Consider the following 14,469-nt stretch of genomic DNA (forward strand, 5'->3'; position numbering starts at 1 on the left):
TTTAAGTACTTTGAATTTTTTACCATGAAAATTGATCGTTTTACAAAAATAGATGAATTAGCTACATACAATAAAACGAAAAATATTTACACGCATTATTAAACTTGACATTTTAGAAAATAAATTCGTTCCCTTTAATACTTTACATCTGTCTTTCCCACGCGCAATTAGGTTGAGCTAATCTTAAAAGGTTTTTCAGATTACTTTTCATAGGAATTGAGATGGTATGCTGGATATGATATTTTAGTTATAGAAAATCATGTCGCATCTATGTATGATTCAGCAGTTAACTATAAACCAGTTATTAACAAATTATGCAAAGCCAAACATAGACATGAGCGAATTAGCATACGCCATTGGTTTCACATCAGGGTGAGGCTAAAAACAGAATACCAGTGGATGTGTAACAATGATCTAGAATTCAATCTACCACACAATTTGCTCATCATTAGAACATAGTGGTCATTCAATTACACGCTTTGACTTATCAATAGCGCTGTAAAATATTCATTAACAAGAAAGACTTGTTGACAATCAATACCATTTATTTAACCCGCATAACAATTGGGAATATTCAAGTAGCAATTACGTAGCAATAAAATTAAAGGATGGATCATTAAGATAAAGCAACATTTAAATAAACTTAAACATACTTTGTATGAAAGAGAAGTGCGATGTTGCAGTTGCAACAGACTATCTGCGATAGACTATTTCTGTAAAGGCAGACATCTTTCGTACAAAGTATATAAATAAATTAAAGTCAATGGTTTGAACCCTGGAGTATCGTTACATGTTTGTAAATGTAGATCCTACAGGTTGGTATAGTCCTGAGAAGGACTGTTTTTGTTGTTGTTGACTGACGTTTCGACAACCTTAGCGGTAATCCTCTTTTGACTCTGAAGATGACTACCGCTAAGGTTGAAATATTTGCTTTATCTTAATATTCCCTTCTTCGATTTTATTGAATGCACGTTACTGCTACTTGAATATTCCCTAATGTTATGCTACATGTTTCCCTACTATTGATTTTTGACTAGTGCTCTTGATTGTTCCTTCGTGTTCATGAATATTGTACAGCGCTTTGATGAATCGAAGCGTGTAATTGATAGTCATATATGCGCTAATGATGAGCAAATGGTGAAGATACATGAATCCGCTGGAATTAAATAGTTACGAGTGAGTTAGGTTGCCATATAGAAAGGTGGTTAAACTGATAAATAAAATCTGCTTCTTCAGCGATGTTATACTCTTCCTGAGTTAATATCATATATGATTTGTTTTTGAAATGTCTGATTGGATTGTTTTCTTAAACTTTTCTTTCAACTTTTAACCAATATTTTTTATTAAGAGTTTAGCTTCTTGCCACCTTTCAAAATGACGTCCTTGCCTCACCTTCTTCACTTGTAGTAAGAGATCTAGGGGACAGGCACGAAGCCAGAACGATAATTGGGGAGGGAGGCTCAAATTCATGTATGAATGATATGCCGTATTAGTTTCTTTTGAAATTTAATGTTTTTTTACGGATTATAAAATAAATATATGAATATGCCCTCACCCCAAATTATCGTTCTGTCTACGTGCCTGCTAAGGGATTGGGTTTTAAATCATTGATATTAAGAAATGACAGGCGACAGGAAGATGTATAGAATGAAAAATAGAAAATAAATAGTGGAATACGTACCACAGCATTATAGGTGGTAAATTGAGGTTTCAGATCACTACCCATGGTTATAAATGCTCCTTTATTACCCATCTGATCGCTAAAAATGAATTGAAAAATTACGATTCTTATATTAGCCACGCGGAATTGCAATTGCAGGGTGTCTCCCCCCAAAAACAGAACCTGCACAAATAATTATGCGTGCATTAAAATTAAATCTGCACGGTTAAGTTACACGCTTGTCCATGTTCGTTGCAATTCATGGAAAATATGATTGCGTTTTTGTGGCTGTGTTAATGACTGATGACTCAGTTAGTGTCACTTTGAATTTATAAAGCTTTTGCAAAATACATTTGGGACGAAAATAAGTGCATGACAGTATTTTACTTGTTTTGCTTTAACTATGACCTTTTAAAACTTTACAAACCCTATGAAATCCCAGAGGTGCAGAACCAATGATTTAGAACCCAATCCTTAGATTTCTAACTACCGTGACAAGTTCAGGAAAGGACGCCATCTTGAAATGTGGCAAAAAGCAAAAAGCAAAATTAAAAATAAGTTAAAAGAAGGTTTAAAAACCCAATTTAATCAAACATTTGAAAAATTAAACCTAGACTACTAACTTTGCAACAGTATATGAACTCAGGATTGCCACCTTTCAAGATGGCGGCTTGTCTCACTCGTAACTATAGAGTTTTTGAGGAGTCAGATATCTAGTAGATTGGGTTCTAGGTCGTTGTCCAGAGCTGTTAAGCTCATTAAACAGGTACAAATGCTAATTACATTATTGTGCATAATAATTTTAGCGGGTACATAATTTATACGGGTAACGGTTTTTATGAGACACCTTGTTCTTCATAAGCCTGAAACTAACAACTAAGGAAATTATAAGGACTATCTTACACACTCAGACAGGCACATAAATGAAAACAGAGACGTTTCAAATCATTTGTAAAATAATTTCCAATGTCTTTAAAAATATCGCGAGCTACATAAATGGAAGCAATGAGTCTACGATCATTCATTTATGCAGAATAATTGGTAACATAGGGCACCGAGTGATAATATAGGGCACCGAATGGTAACGAGAATTACTGAGTGGTACTAAAGGAACACGCTTGTCTGAGAATTTTCACTAAAGTAATGCAAAAAATACAAACATTTAAATCTGTCTTCGTCAACAAGGAACAACTTGTATGACGACTAAGCGCGTAATTTACTTCTTTGTTATGTGTTGCAATAGGTCATATTTTACCAGTAATTGGGAGCAGAGAAAACAGTGATGCATTTACCACCATGTGCCACCTCATATCCATCAGGTTTCACCTCATGACTTCGGATAATGTAATCTAGAAGAACAAGACAAGGTTTGTCAAGGCATAAATACCCCTAAAACAAATAGAATTAAAAATACAAACACAAATACCATTCAAGTTACCTAAATTATTGTGAGAACAGAATTTCTCAGTAACATCTGGTCCAAATTGAATAGCAACACCTCTCTTACTAGGAGATCTACCATCCTAAGAAAACAAGCATGACCCTAAGTACTAAAAAAATAGTCATGCATAATACAGGATCTTACTTGCGCCTGTGGATCTGACCAGAGTAACTCACACATTAAGCCTTATGAAAGAGGATTACACAATTAATGATATGTATTAATGCCATGTACAGACCATATCACCATGTAGGGTCATGCTCCTAAGTACGGTCTAAATTACCAAGTACAGTCTACAAGTCAGCATATAATGCCCGTATCACTACGTACAGATGATGTCTCCATGGGCAGCTAATTTCACCATGGGAAGTCAAAGTCACCATGGAAAGCCAATGTCACCAAGGTAAGTCAACATACCATGGACAGTCATTGTCCCCATGAACAGTCATTGTCACCGTAGGAAGTCAATGTCATCCGGAGCAGTCAATACCACCGTAGGAAGTCAATGTCACCAATGACAGAATATGTCATCATATACAGTCAGGTCATCATGTATATATTAATTTTTTAAGGTCAATGTGACAAACATGTACAGACATTGTGACCATCGTGACGCAGTAAAAACACTGAGCAACATGCTGCTGTTAGTTCCCATTATACAGTGATCATGTGCAGTCAATGTCACCTTGTACATTCATCAAAAGAATTGTTATTTGCAAAAATTTTCCATTACACAGTAATGCCTCATGGAATTTCGGTCACTAGCTATGCTTTGGGGGAACGTACATAGTCATGCCTCATGGAATTACAATCACCTGCTTTGCTTTGGGGGAATGTACATAGACATACCTCATGGAATTACAGTCACCTGCTTTGCTTTGGGTGGATGTACATAGTCATGCCTCATGGAATTACAGTCACCTGCTTTGCTTTGGGGAATGTACATAGTCATGCCTCATGGAATTACAGTCACCTGCTTTGCTCTGGGGGAATGTACATAGTCATACCTCATGGAATTTCAGTCACCTGCTTTGCTTTAAGAGAACGTACATAGTCATACCTCATGGAATTTCAGTCACCTGCTTTGCTCTGCGGGAATGTACATAGTCATACCTCATGGGATTTCAGTCACGTGCTTTGCTTCGGGGGAATGTACATAGTCATGCCACATGGAACTATAGTCACCTGCCTTGCTCTGGGGGTTGTCTATTTCGATCAATTTTTCTTATTTCCTCAAGAGTTACATCATCACGAGAAAATAATCCACCGTGCATTACCTGAGAATATAAGAACATATCATGTTGAAAATAACGATGTAAGCGCTCATCCTAACGTAAGGCATGTATCCACGATAGACATGTAGGGAAGTATCCGTGTCTGGATTAGATTTCGTTGGCTAGTTATTGCCGTGCCATTCCAGACTCTTCTTGTTCAGTTTAATTATCTTTTTTGTTTGGGAGGATTTTTGAACTGTTCTTCATTCAAAACATATCTCAACACATATCATCGACTTTTGTTTAAATGTTTGGTTTATTTCATCATTTGCTAAGTAGACACTAAAGGAAACTCAATTAACGCTTTGACTTGTCAATAGCGCAGTAGAATATTCATTAACACAAAGAAACAATCAATAGCGTTGATATATATCGCATAACAATCGGAAATATTTACGTAGCATTAATGTGCATTCAATAAAATCAAAGGAGAGATCGCTTAAATAAAGCAGACATTCAAATAACCTTAAACGTACTTTGTATGACAGAGGAGAGCGGTGTTGCAGTTGCGTAGGCACAGACTATTTCTGTTGGGGCAGATATCTTTCGTACAAAGTACATACATGTTTATTTGAATATCTGTTTTCTCTCAATGATTTTTCCTTTAATTTTATTGAATGCCAGTTAATGCTACTAGAATATTCCCGTTTGTTTTGCGGCATAAATCAATGCCATTGATTTTCGACAACTGCTCTTGATTGTTCCTTCGCGTTAATGAATATTCTACATCGCTATTGATAAGTCATAGAGTGTAATTGAATGTCCAATGTGGTCTAATGATGAGCAAATGGTGTAGTACTTTGTGGGGAAACTTGCACCACTCATGCATCCTTTCTAGTCAAGGTCAGGAGAGGTACGCACCCCCTCTACACTCCTGTCCTATGTTCGATGTCACTTACCATCACTTTATTATTGATGAGATGAGCCAATGGAAGCCAGTTGTACACTTCTGTAAAAAGTTCGACCATATCGGCTGAATATGTTAGAGAAGTTAAGAATGAATGCGTGTGCTTTTAGTAATGATGCATTACCTCAATCCTTATACGATATTAACCAACCCATATTGCGGTCAGAAGCCAAGTGAAGTCTCTGTTTTTTGGGGGCCCGGCACCCATCAGACTTCCCCCAAATTGAAACGCCATTGATTGCCGTCATTCCAGTCAGTGGTGCAGCCAGCCGACAAATTTGATTATGCTATTTCACAACATTAGCATAATTAAGTACTTTTAGAAATCTATTGTTTGCATACACATAACAAAACTAAATTTGCAAAACAGGAGAAATTCTCGGGCTAGCTACACCTCTAATTCCACAACATTCCTCGAGGAATGTTCAGCGACTTTCAGCAATTCAGTCACACGAATAGGAATACACAGAAGGGTCACTTGATTGAAATCATTTGTGCTATGCGTATGTGATTACCATAATAGCAGCCAGTCAATTATCGTTTTTGACCAATAGGAATGATAAAGTAGGTAACAACAGTCAGTTGCACAGCGAAGTGGCTCTTCAGTATATTCCTTATGCTGTGCTTCGAACTAAGAAAATAATCTATAAGCTTTGTGAGAAGGGGAAGGAATATAGTTCTAGCATTTAGTACTATGTAATACTTAACACTGCTGATATTATTTAAAATACTGAATATACAAGACAATCTATAATAACGAAGATTGTTTAAAAGGATATTTTGATTTGACTTCTCCTTGAAACCCATACATCTGATTCATTGAAACAGTTTCATGATTACCTATAAAAGATATGATGAACAATTTGAAAAACAAAAAAAGGGAGTCCGGGTGCCAGTTATAACTCGTGAAGCATCACGGTACCGTATTGGGGGACGCCAGTTTCGAAGTTTATTATTAGTCGCAGGGCAGGCGACTATAACTTTCGGCACGCATTTTTGTCGGATGTACGATCTTTGTCAATGTTCACAAATTAAAATACTTCATGTAAACACAACAAAAAGTCAAAGATGGCGACGATGTGAAAGACATGTAAAATGGATAATTTTGTATTTAAATTGTACAAAAAAAAGAAAATTAACCCCCAAAAGCCATAAAATTATTATATCTACAATGTTTTTGCGAAACCCTTGTCAAAATAAAAGTACTAAAAACATAGAGGCCGATTTTAACTATGTTGCGTGAGACTGTTTTGCCCCTAATTATCCCACGGATATCAATAGTTATCCACAAGTATCCTGTGCGTGCCTTTCCGGCGGCCTCTTGACTTCGGCTAGTTCGGCCCATAGATATGTAAAATAAACTAGATAGCACATTGCAATACAACGCCAATAAAAAGTTGAAGCCAAAGTAATCGGGTGCTTACATTGTTATCACCTGATTGGTAGGTCCCATTCGATGAGTGAAACCTAACTTTAATATACCACAAAGCTTTCTTAACGACGTATTTCTGTTATTTTTAGAACTTAAAGCCATGTATAAACATAGCAGATTTTGTGGGAACGTGATTATGATTAACATTATAATTACTTTTTCGTATCAAGAGGGACCTTCCAATATGGTGGCTCCGACTTCATAGAAAATAGCGAATAGCGGAGCGTGTTATTCAGTCTATTTTCAGATCAGTGGTTCGGCCATTCGACTAACGCTCAAATGAGCGTCTTGTTACAGTATGAAAAAATGTTTGAAATGAGAAAAAGCTCTTTGTTATATGCTCAAACTTGCTGTTTGTTTGTAATTAGAGCATTTGCAATGTAATATATGTTTGTTTCAAAAAGAAGGCATGCCACAAAACAGTACCACAATCCATTACGAACTTAGGTCGCACCCTCATTCTCTGCAGTTTTCGAAGCGCTATGTATTTATTTACTATCAAAATGTTTGGGTTGTTTTCATCGTACCTCGAGACATAAAAAAACAGTCGGGATACAAAAGTTTTAAACTGAACAAAGAAAAGATAACTTCACATGAGAATGAGCCTCTGTCTACAAAATCTCCGTTAAATAGCTAAAGACTAGTTAAGAAAAGGTTTTAGGACATAATAGTACCGTCAAAAAATATACGTTATTTACCGGCTGGGAGGTTCGGATGGAAAAAATATTCGTCCAATGTATAAAAGAGCACCCGAGACCGCAGATCAAGGGACTTTTTGAGACCAAAGGAAAATATTTTTCCATCCCAACTGACCCAAACGGAAAAAAAACGATTTATATTTTTTTGCTCAAGGCAACAGTCTTGTTAGATTGCGTAGTTAGATTCAACAAATGGCGGAAAAGTAAACAATCAAAACTTGCAATTCACTTTACTTTGGAGAACTCAAATTTCGCTTAAGACAGATTATTCCAATCAATAGTTGGCTGACAACTTCTTTTGCAAAGAAACACAAAACAAAACAGCCCTTCCCTCGACTACTTACCCTAAACATATCGTAAACTTCTACTGGCAGCTACAACAAATCAGATTGCAGAAAAACCTACGTTCCTCTCGCTGCTGATTTGTAAAAAAATAACAACCTTTTGTTTTTTTACAAAACAGCAGCGGGCGGAATCCTTGCCTTTCCTGCAATCTGATTGGGTGTGGCTGCTTGCGAAGTTTTACGATATTTGAACGGAATCCGGAATCTTATAGAGTGAATACTTGAGCGAATAGTTGTTTTGTTTTGTTTTGTTTTGTAAATAACATATATTCATTTCAAGGATACATATGGGTTGTTCTCCGAAGGCAGACCATTTAATTCAAAAATATTTAACAAATCGTAAAATTGACCATGGATGTCTCCGCAGACTGTAAATCTTTTATCCTAAAGGAAGAAATCTTCAATGTTGTTACTTTGTGACAATGTGATCAACGGCAAACGATCTCCTCACGTACCTTCGGTATAAAAATATCACATAAAGTATCGACTTCACGGAAATAGTTCTTTATATTTATCAAAATCTTTATGAAATAAGAAGAAGATCTATGCAACTTTCATAGATGTATTGCACCAGTTTAACTGCGTCAGAGTAAATTAATTACTTGTGGGGTGTATTCAGATTAAGGACTGGGGTAAGGGTTAGGCCCCAAAGGGTTCCGTTTTACAATTTTAGAGATGATTTGATGAAAACAAAAGTAATACACCTTTTTAAGAAAGAATCATTTTCATGGCGTTCTCTTAACGCTCACTTCCCCATTCCACAAGCAAACAGTTGCGAAGCCAGCACGTTGTTTACTGTTACAATGTAAATATTTTTGTGTTCAATCACTGGAAAAACGATGAATGGAAATAACTTTCTTAAGAAATGAGTAATAATTTTGCCAACAAATTTGCATTGTAGGAGTAAAAAATCAGGCTGGCTTCGCCACTGCCACCACATAACAACATATCTCTGGCAACATTCTAGAATCTACCGTGTATGCATATTTTCTATGAATTTTCTTTTGGTTCTTGAATCTCTCGAGAAGTTCCTGTAAAAACTTTAGCGTCACTTTGCCATCCTCCAAGTGTGGGCCATCATAACTACTTTCAACAACTACAAAACAACCAAGAAGTCTTATCTTCATTGACATGCTAAATTTAAAGAGGCGGCGAAACATGATTAATATTGTAGCGATTATTGGCTATCGTGGGGATAACCAATAAATTTGAATTTGAAACTAGAATGCGTAAAGGAGTGCCTTGTGTAATGAAAAAAAAATTTGCATCTAAACTTCATGTCATTTGTATCTCTTTTTTAAATACATAGCGATGCCTTTTAACAAAAACAAGAGACCTATCAGGCGTTCACTCGGGGTACTGGTGAACTGTGTTTTGTTTTATTTGCGTATTAAAAAGTAACCAAACAGCACAACAAAATTTACAGCATGTATAATCTCGCATGTAGTAATATTTTATAGGTGTAAATCGTGCTTTATTATACGCATCGTTAGTGACGCTCAAGAGTGAAACGATCTAACAAAGATTTTGATTGGTTCTCTAAAACGGCGCCAGATTAGGTTTTCAATGCAGGGATATGTCTACTTCGACTAATAAGTTTGGTAAATCGACGCCTAAGCGCGGTCGGCCAAGAAATGAAAAAGAAATAACAAGAAATGAATTAAATAAAGATTTATTCATATTTGATTGGCCAGAAAACAATCCTTGAGTTCGTTTGTCCATCGATGTACGAAGGTTTTTACGAGGGTAGAGTTGGTTCGTAGCAGTTTGCACTACAGCCTGTTCTTCATGATCAGGTTGTTGAACTCAAATCATCTTCATCTTCATAACGCGGCACAGTCAAATATGGATTTTATTTAAATTCAGGCATTTTTATGCAATATTTCAGTTAATTAATAATGCAACTCTGCATTCGATAGCGGAATTTCAGTAAAAGAAGTAAACACCAATGCACAGAGCATAACCGTGAGACTCAATCTTCAAACTCGGGCCTCAACATTCGGTAGCACGAGTTTTAGGCAACTAAACAGCATGAGAGTATTTGAGAATATGTGCTCCGTATCTGTCCACAAGATCGCCTTATAATCTTGTAGTCATCAGAAAGCATCATCAATGTAGGGAGTAGAGTGATGACACCGTCATTTTTCGAGACTTGTCATGTATCTGAATTACTCCCGCATTGCATACCGATCATGCAGGTAGTTTTATTAAGATGACTTGAGCAACCTAATGTGGGACAACAGACGCATGCGTAAAAAGATCTAACATAAAATAAAACACAATCAGAAAAAGGACATCTTGTAAACTTAAATTGAAGTAATGAAACAAGAACTTTTATAACTTCTATTTAAGTTTACTTTTATTTAAGTCCTTTCTCTGATTATGTTTTATTTTATGTTAAACGAAATTGTCGTCTGGTCAATTATATATAAATCATAATCATACTAAATAACTTAAACTTACTTTTAAAAGACGTCACAGAAACGATGGTGAATAGAACGGTTCTTAAAAGAACTGCATAGAAAATAAGTGCTACTGTAAACGACGCATTTTCGCAAACCTTTATTGGTAACAAACCCATAACTAGTGACGTCATTCTTGTCTTTTACAAAAATATTGGCTTAAAAATTGACTCAAAATTGCAATAAGTTATTTCAAAAAACCTGAGAAGTTACGCATGGTTTCTAAACAGCTCTTTTAAACTTTACTTCACAAGTTATTTTGTTTGTAGAGTTTAAGACAGTTTTGTTGTTGTTGCTATATGTATGACAAGGGAGGGGAAGAAATAGTTAAGAACTTTTCTATTCTTCATTGCATTTGGAACGTCTTTTAATATATATCTGTAATCATTTAAAGTGTAAGATCGAGCATAAAATATTGATTTCAAAGATCTGTCCACGCATATAGCTAATACAACATTTATCTCAAAGCTAGTTTCTAAGAATGCCAAGCGTTGCTCAGGCAAACAAATATTTGAACAAACCTATGGAGTCGACATCAAGCGTTTCCGAAAATGATTTTTTATTGTGATCGACAGCAATTGCTTTTTCAAATGCTTGTTTTTGAACAATTTTTTTGCATTCCGTATACTTCAACCTAGCATCTTTATCTTTAGGGCGGAATTTCACAACCTAAAAACGAAGAAACCCCTCCGTTAGCAATTCAAACAGATGGACACAGCTCATTTTAATGGATTGAGGGAATAAATTATGAATTACCGTTTCGTAATCTTTAAGACTGGCTTTAAATTTTCCCAATACCATATTGGCTGAAGCACGTCTATAATATGCCTGAATAGCAGTGAAAGAAAATAAAAAAATACTAAAGAATGATTGAAGCTTAAAAAGGATTACCATTATAATGTTCGATAACAGGACAACCCGTTGCATTCGTTAAAACTGGATTACGCATCATCTGTTATAAAAGGACATCACATAGCATTCATTACAAGAGGACATCACAAAGTATCCATCACAACAGGACACACATCTGTTACAACATGACAATACAAATTACACATGATGTTACAACAGGACAATACACAACATCTGTTACAACAGGACAACACACAACATCTGCTACAACAGGACAATACACAACATCTGCTACAACAGGACAATACACAACATCTGCTACAACAGGACAATACACAACATCTGCTACAACAGGACAATACACAACATCTGCTACAATAGGACAATACACAACATCTGCTACAACAGGACAATACACAACATCTGCTACAACAGGACAATACACAACATCTGCTACAACAGGACAATACACAACATCTGCTACAACAGGACAATACACAACATCTGCTACAACAGGACAACACACATCATCTCTCACAAGACAATACACAACATCTGCTAAAACAGGACAATACACAACATCTGCTACAACAGGACAATACACAACATCTGTTACAACAGGACAACACACATCATCTCTCACAAGAAGACAATACATAACATCTGCTACAACAGGACAATACACAACATCTGCTACAACAGGACAATACACAACATCTGCTACAACAGGACAATACACAACATCTGCTACAACAGGACAATACACAACATCTGTTACAATAGGACAACACACATCATCTCTCACAAAAAGACAATACACAACATCTGTTACAATAGCACAACACATTTGTTACAACAGACAATAGACATTTGTTACCAAAGGACAACACACATCTGTTACAAAAGAACAACACACATAATCTGTTACAAAAGGACTACACACATCATCTTTTACAACACAACAACACTCATAGTCTGTTTCAACAGGGTTACCAACGCTAAATAGTTTCATGCTATTATAGTTGGCAGACGAACATGTTGATAAGATGAATGGTAATTTAAGATTAAATGGCATTTTAATAATTGGCATTTTTTATATAGCAAAAATGTTTAATCACAGTGGAAAGAATTAAACTTTCTGGTATCATGGATCTATTCTTCTGTAATTATGGTAAGTTTTGTTCAAAATTATTTTAGTCAGACACACATGAATTGTATAAGACCTAAACATAGATAGCAAACAATACAATATAACAAATGGTTAAACCATTCATTGCAGGCAGTGGCAAAGCTAGTGGTTTAGCTCGTCATGCACAATAGGACTTAGAAATTCATGAAATAAGATTTAGTCCTTAACTTAGTATGACTAACCGCTGTAGCAAAGATATCTTAAGTGTGATTCACTTCTCAGTTTTAACATTCTCCACCAGTAATCTACTTTTCTTGAATTCATCACAATATTATGTAATATTATCAACAACAAAATGGTGAGATGTCACTATTGAAATGTACTATGTTGAGTAAAGCAGAAAAAATTAAGGATGGCTTTGAAATAAAGTCGAAAATTCATGGTATTATTTGAATGTTCTACTGATACATATTTTAGTATATCAAGATGACTTGTCTAGTCAGATTTTCTTTACTTTTTCAAATTGTTGACTGGAAATGGTTTTTGGTCTACTGTATTGAGCTTATGCAAGAATGTTATATGCAGTGCGGTGTTTGAAATTAAATGTAGATATGATCTTCGCACTTTGCTGGACAATTTAAGCAATTGTCTCAAGAACCTGAAAAATTCAGGTGACTCAACAGGATTTGAACCCATGACCTCTGCGATGCTGGTACAGTGCTCTAACCAACTGAGCTATGAAGTCACACAGTGGAGAGCAGGTCAATATGTTGGGCTGATGTATTGAGCTTATGATAGAAATCAATGATGTAGTTAAAGTAAATAACATGGTTTCATGGGCACACTGCAGATATCATGAATGATTTGTCAAAAATGTCGTTTTTTTTAAACACATGCAACTATTCTAGCGGTATTGAAAAGGAGCGACGCTCTCCCTTACAAGCCTGAAGGATGAAGCCAGACTATATTTCAGGATGTCTGCAGTAGTTAAGGTGTTTCTGAACCTAACCTGCTCTTAGGTACAAAGGCGGAAAACAAATTTTTCACTCATGTTAATCATGAAGATACAACGTACTCTATTCTCTCGTCGTACTCAAACCAAACCACAGCAACTTTATAATGAAATTCACTCACATCACAATTTATACCTTGATATAAGTTCTATCGATTTCCAAGGCTTTGTTAGCATCATTTAAGGCATCACCATAGTTCTCTAGTTTTATAGAGCAGAAGCTTCGGTTTCCATGATAAACTGCACACGTGGGATTCAACGTTATGGCGTAACTGTATAGTTCGAACGCCGTTTGATAGTGTCCATCTACAATTCGCAAAATTTGATAATCATTCTAGACACAAAGCAACAAGAAAAAGACAATTACCTTTAAAAAATTCGTTTGCCTTGATTTTTACTTCTTCTGCTTCTTGTATTCGGTCTTCTGTTATTTCAACTTTTTCTTTGCTACTGTCTGCCATCTTGAATCATGAAAGAAACCGCCGACTCGCTGGACCGCTGATTCAAGGCGTTTTTAAAATCACCCGACGTTTGAATTTTGCATGTTAACGAGATTTGACAAAATACGGTTTCAGCTCAATGTGGATCAAACTTCTGCCAAATTGAACTATGCAGATTGCTAGTTGCGTTACGTAGGGAGGGTTATACATATATACATGTATTACCGTTGTCACAGTGATATGAGAGTATATATATAATAAATTAATCCTAATAGGATTAATATATTATGTATATACAGTGATATGGGTAATCCTTGTTTTGGTATCTTCGTACTTAAGGCTGATTTCCATCCAGCGCAAATTGTCGCGCGATTGACTTTTTCCGATCACTTCTTTTCAATTGTAAGCTCTCGACCGGAAGAATTTCACACTGCTGCACACAATTCAAACGAAAGTGATCGCAAAAAGTCGATCGCGCGACAATTTGCACTGAATGGAAATCTGCCTTAAAATCACTAGGGTTTTCGTAATCCCCACCCGGCAACAACTTCACAAAGGACGAACAACAAGCACTCAAACGACTAAAAACACGACAACAACATCGTCATTTTACCAGCAGACAAAGGACGCGTAACTGTGGTCATGGACAGGAATGATTACTTCAACAAAACGGACACCCTTGTTAACGACAGACAAACGTACGAACAACTCAAAACGAGACCCAACACCATCACTAGTACGCAAACTTAACAGCGAGATCTTCTCTATGAGAAAATCTAACATTATATCACAACGTATTTACTATCGACTTAGATGTT

The 14,469-nt window shown here is 36.0% G+C and overlaps 1 protein-coding gene and 1 non-coding gene across 2 annotated transcripts; both read right to left on the reverse strand.

Annotated features, from left to right (window-relative positions):
* LOC124453231 (serine/threonine-protein phosphatase 5-like) lies at nucleotides 1-13,790 on the reverse strand. The gene is made up of 16 exons (XM_047004004.1): nucleotides 13,579-13,790; nucleotides 13,348-13,517; nucleotides 10,975-11,046; nucleotides 10,740-10,887; nucleotides 8,731-8,852; nucleotides 8,212-8,277; nucleotides 8,042-8,140; nucleotides 7,242-7,347; nucleotides 6,062-6,122; nucleotides 5,275-5,356; nucleotides 4,291-4,378; nucleotides 3,246-3,286; nucleotides 3,099-3,183; nucleotides 2,916-3,009; nucleotides 1,682-1,760; nucleotides 1-378 (listed from the first exon to the last, which is right to left on the reverse strand). The coding sequence occupies exons 1-16, from the start codon at nucleotides 13,670-13,672 to the stop codon at nucleotides 313-315; spliced, it is 1,473 nt and encodes a 490-aa protein (XP_046859960.1). The 5' UTR covers nucleotides 13,673-13,790; the 3' UTR covers nucleotides 1-312.
* On the reverse strand, nucleotides 9,802-9,933 carry LOC124453789. Its single transcript, XR_006951192.1, has one exon. It is a non-coding gene; the product is annotated as a small Cajal body-specific RNA 8 (non-coding RNA).
* Nucleotides 13,791-14,469: the final 679 nt, after the last annotated feature.

The sequence above is a fragment of the Xenia sp. Carnegie-2017 genome, unplaced genomic scaffold (assembly GCF_021976095.1).
Source record: "Xenia sp. Carnegie-2017 unplaced genomic scaffold, XeniaSp_v1 HiC_scaffold_25, whole genome shotgun sequence".
NCBI lineage: Eukaryota > Metazoa > Cnidaria > Anthozoa > Malacalcyonacea > Xeniidae > Xenia > Xenia sp. Carnegie-2017.